Source organism: Propithecus coquereli, unplaced genomic scaffold, assembly GCF_000956105.1.
Source record: "Propithecus coquereli isolate 6110/MARCELLA unplaced genomic scaffold, Pcoq_1.0 Scaffold165, whole genome shotgun sequence".
Lineage (NCBI taxonomy): Eukaryota > Metazoa > Chordata > Mammalia > Primates > Indriidae > Propithecus > Propithecus coquereli.
The window spans coordinates 48,293-52,019 of NW_012141080.1; the positions used below are offsets into that span (position 1 = coordinate 48,293).

The 3,727-nt window shown below is 51.6% G+C and overlaps 1 protein-coding gene across 2 annotated transcripts in view; it reads right to left on the bottom strand.

Moving 5' to 3' along the window:
• Positions 1-3,727, bottom strand: part of CALB2 (calbindin 2) — a 41,667-nt gene that overhangs the window by 6,375 nt on the left and 31,565 nt on the right. The window contains exons 5-8 of one of the 2 annotated variants that reach the window (XM_012641520.1): positions 1,604-1,660; positions 937-1,014; positions 379-434; positions 34-73 (exon numbers count right to left, since the gene is read on the bottom strand). In XM_012641520.1, the coding sequence (XP_012496974.1) occupies positions 34-73; positions 379-434; positions 937-1,014; positions 1,604-1,660 (231 nt within the window). The remainder of the gene's footprint in view (positions 1-33; positions 74-378; positions 435-936; positions 1,015-1,603; positions 1,661-3,727) is intronic. The other variant, XM_012641521.1, reaches the window with a different exon arrangement.

Here is a 3,727-nt window from a genome sequence, read left to right on the forward strand (position 1 = left end):
GGAGGAAGCAGAGACAGCAGAGGGCTGTTTTACCTGGAATTTGAGCAGGAAGTTTTCCTGAACAGGCAAGAGTCTGGAAAGAGAACGTTAGAGGGAGGTTAGGAGACAGAGCACAGGAAGGCCAGCTCGGCCTGGGGGACGGCAGAGGCAGCGTCCGCAGTTACGGAAACGATCTGAGCACTTTGCAATCAGGAGTTAGGGAAAGTTCGAAAAAGAGGGAGACAGGCAAGGCGAGGTGTTGATGTTCCCGCTTCCATCTGGCTTTGTCCTGAGCTTCTTGACACCCAGACCTGCCACTTTCCCCACCAACGATCTCAGAGACAGGGATCTGCAGGAGTCTTGTTACAAGTGATGCTGGGGGCGAGGGCGGGCACTTACCGGGACATCTCCGAGAGGCCCAACTTGCCATCCCCGTTCAAGTCAAACATCCGTAGCTGTTGGGGACAGAAAGAGGTGCTGGGGTTACTTGCTTTGACCTTGCCCTGCCATCCCCCCTTCTACTGCAGAGGAGAGGAAGGGGACAGGTGGCATGTGCTGTTGCCTCCTCTGAGGTCACCTGGAGACCAGGGACCAACATGGTCTAACACAGTCTTGGCGGGGACAGCAGGGACTTGGTCATGCCCCTCTCTCCCTTTTCGGGCACAGTGGGCCAGCAATAAAGGCCCCCGTCTCTCAAGTTTATCCTCTCCTGGAGCTGCAGAGGTTGCCATGGAGACAGATGCTCCCAGCCTCACACTGGCCCAGCTGTCAGCTCGGCGAGGACCTCAAAGGGTATGCGGGGCCATGAACCAGCACCCTTCTTGCCAGCCGCCACTGTGAGTCACTTCACCCGGGCCTGAAGGATCAGCAAACAAAAGGCTCTGCACACCAGACTCTCAGGGACCTGGGGCTCAGGTTCTGTGCCCCTGGGGAGGAAGGACACTCGTGTCCACTCACTATGGTCTGGGTGTACTCCTGGAGCTTGGGCTCATCATATGGCCGGTTTGCCTTCTTCAGCAGGTCCGACAGAAACCCCTGGAAGACAAAAGTCCTCTTGAGAGCTTCTGACCCATTTGTTCAGTCCTCATTCATTTACTTACTTGCTCAGTCAGTTAACATTGTTTTTGGAGGTCTGCCACTTCCACGGCTCAGCCCGTATCATGTCCTAATCCTGTAACACTTGGAGCATGACTCTGAAAGCCTCAGTGGCTCCTGGGTGCCACTTGCCCCACAGAACAGGTGGTAGAGACTGGCTGTGCCTCCCCAGAGCCCAGGGCTCCCCAGGACACAGGGCTAAGCAGTGCCTGGGGATCACTGGGCGCCCAGGAGAATCTGGGGGTGGACCTACAAGCTAGAAGGCCAAGCTTCTGGAACTGCCTGGGGGATGCCGGTCCTGAGCTCTGGGGTGCAAAGCAGTGGGGTTTGGTTGAACTCTGTGGCACTGCAGCTCCGGGTTACCGATTTCACACGGCTTCTCTGCACAAGGCCAACAATTCAGTGCCAGGCCTGGGTATTCCTAAGCAGACCACAAACCCATGCTGCTCATCCGACATGCCCTCCCCTCCCCAGGTTCCTTAAACCCCCTGCCACTCTGGCCTCACACCCTCCTCAAGGCTTATCCTACCTTGAGTTCGTTAGCTTCGATGTAGCCACTCCTGTCTGTGTCGTACTTCCGCCATGCCTGCAACGGGAATAATGTCAACCTATTTGCAAAGACACCTGGAAATCTACATACCTCCTTCCACTGTCAAGAATATCAGAATGGGGTGGGGTCACACAGATGGTGTAGCCCACTCCCTTCAGTGTCACAGAGGAGGAAATGAGGGAAAGTGTCTTGGTCAAGGTCACACAGAGGAGGAGGAGAACTGCTTGGACAAGGCCTCCTTGCTCTAACTTGGTGCAGGCCTGGGTCCTTTTCTGAGTCCTCTTTTCTGGGTCCTCCAGGGTTGGTGCTTTCTAAGGCACTAACCAGGCATCTTCTACCAGGGCTAGAACAAGGAGCTGGTGGATCTTATTTTTGCTATGGGTTTAGTAGGTGTCCTTTTACTGCTCTGGAAGCTTCTCATACTCTAGGTGGGGGCTAGGGGCAAGAGGAAGAACCTTCTGGAAAGGGCAGGAACAGACTTGGTTGCTCGTCTCTGTACGCCCTCCTCCATCCCGCCATCATGATGCATATGGTGGCCACGTCCGATGCTGAAGCAGAATTGGTAGTGTCATTGATTTTTTTTTTTTAGATTACTCCAAAGCCAAAGCCGATCCCCTACATTTCTGATAAAAAGCATCCCATTTCTTTTTAAAGGCAACCACCCATCTCCCACTTTCAATCCATATGGTCCAAGGGAGGTTGACCCATCTTCAGAGGTAGGTTGTGACCGAAACTCAGCCAATCAGATCCTTCCTGGATCTCATCCCACCCTGGTTCTGGGCTCTGATCTGAGTCCCAATTATTTTCTGCATGTATTGGATCCCTGTGAGGAATCAGGGCACAGCCTGCCGACCGCAGCATCTGGGGGGTCGGGCTTTATCTCTTTGATAAAGAGAAGCAAAGTTTCAGCAGGTGACATGGGTCTGACCACCTCCTTCCTCTCTGTTCTGGCCATCTCAGCAGGAGCAGATGTTATACGGGCGAAACAAGGAAAAATAGTTTTGTGGTCTTAGACACATGACTACTTATTCACAAATTCTTCTCCCTTCCCAAGGTGAAACCTAATCCCCCTTCCTTGAATGTGGGCTGGACTTAGTGACTCACTTCTACTGAATAGAATATGGCACCTATGACAGTGTGTGACTGGCAGCTATGACAGTGTGTGACTGCTGAGACTAGGTTGTGAAAGGTGTTGTGGCTTCCTTCTTGCTCTCTCTTGGACCCCTTGCTCTGGAGGAAGCCGGCTGCCATATTGTGAGGATACTCAGACATTCCTACAGAAAGGCCCAGCAAGGAACTGAGGCCTCTTGTCAACAGCCATGCGAGTGAGCCATCTTGGAAGTGTCGTGTCTTCTGGCCTCAGTCAAGCCTTCAGATGACTGCAGCCCAGCTGACATGTGGCTCGTGATCTCATGAGAGACTCTGAACCAGAGCCATCAGCTAAGCTGTTCCAAAATTCCTGACCACAGAAACTGTGATATGATAAATGTTTGTTGCTTTAGGTGGCTAAATTTGGGGGTTAATTTGTTACGCAGCAATAGGTAACTAATACAATGGTCCTAAGAAAATATGCGTGTATACATCTGCTCTGAAACCCCCCAGCCTTCTACCCTATTCCGTTGTCTGGTGGAGACAACAGAGTGAGAGAAGAAGGGACACGGGGAGGGTCCTGTCTATATTTGTGGCAAAGAGGCCCAGAGAACCCTGCTCCCCGAAATCTTTGGTCTATTTGGGCACTTCACATTTCTTAGATTTTCTTTCAAGTTTTGTTTCCCTGACTTTTCTTTCCTTCTCCCCAACTCCAAACTGCACCCCTGAACACCAGCCACACTTGCTTTTCTGAGAGTCAGCAAATCCTGATCCTTTCCCTAAATTGTCTTTCCTGACTTCCTCACTTCTCCACCTCCCAGGCCCCTTTTATTGTCAGGGGTGTCAGGACATTTCCAGTTTACTTAGATTTTATGGAAAGGTCTTTCTTTCATGCCAGCAAACAAGGCTGTGTAACTTTCATGGTATTTTAGTGCTGGGGCTCAGGAAATTTGGTCCTGATTTTTCTTTTAGTTATGAGACATGAGCAAATCCAAGCACAAGGGTAGACTTGAA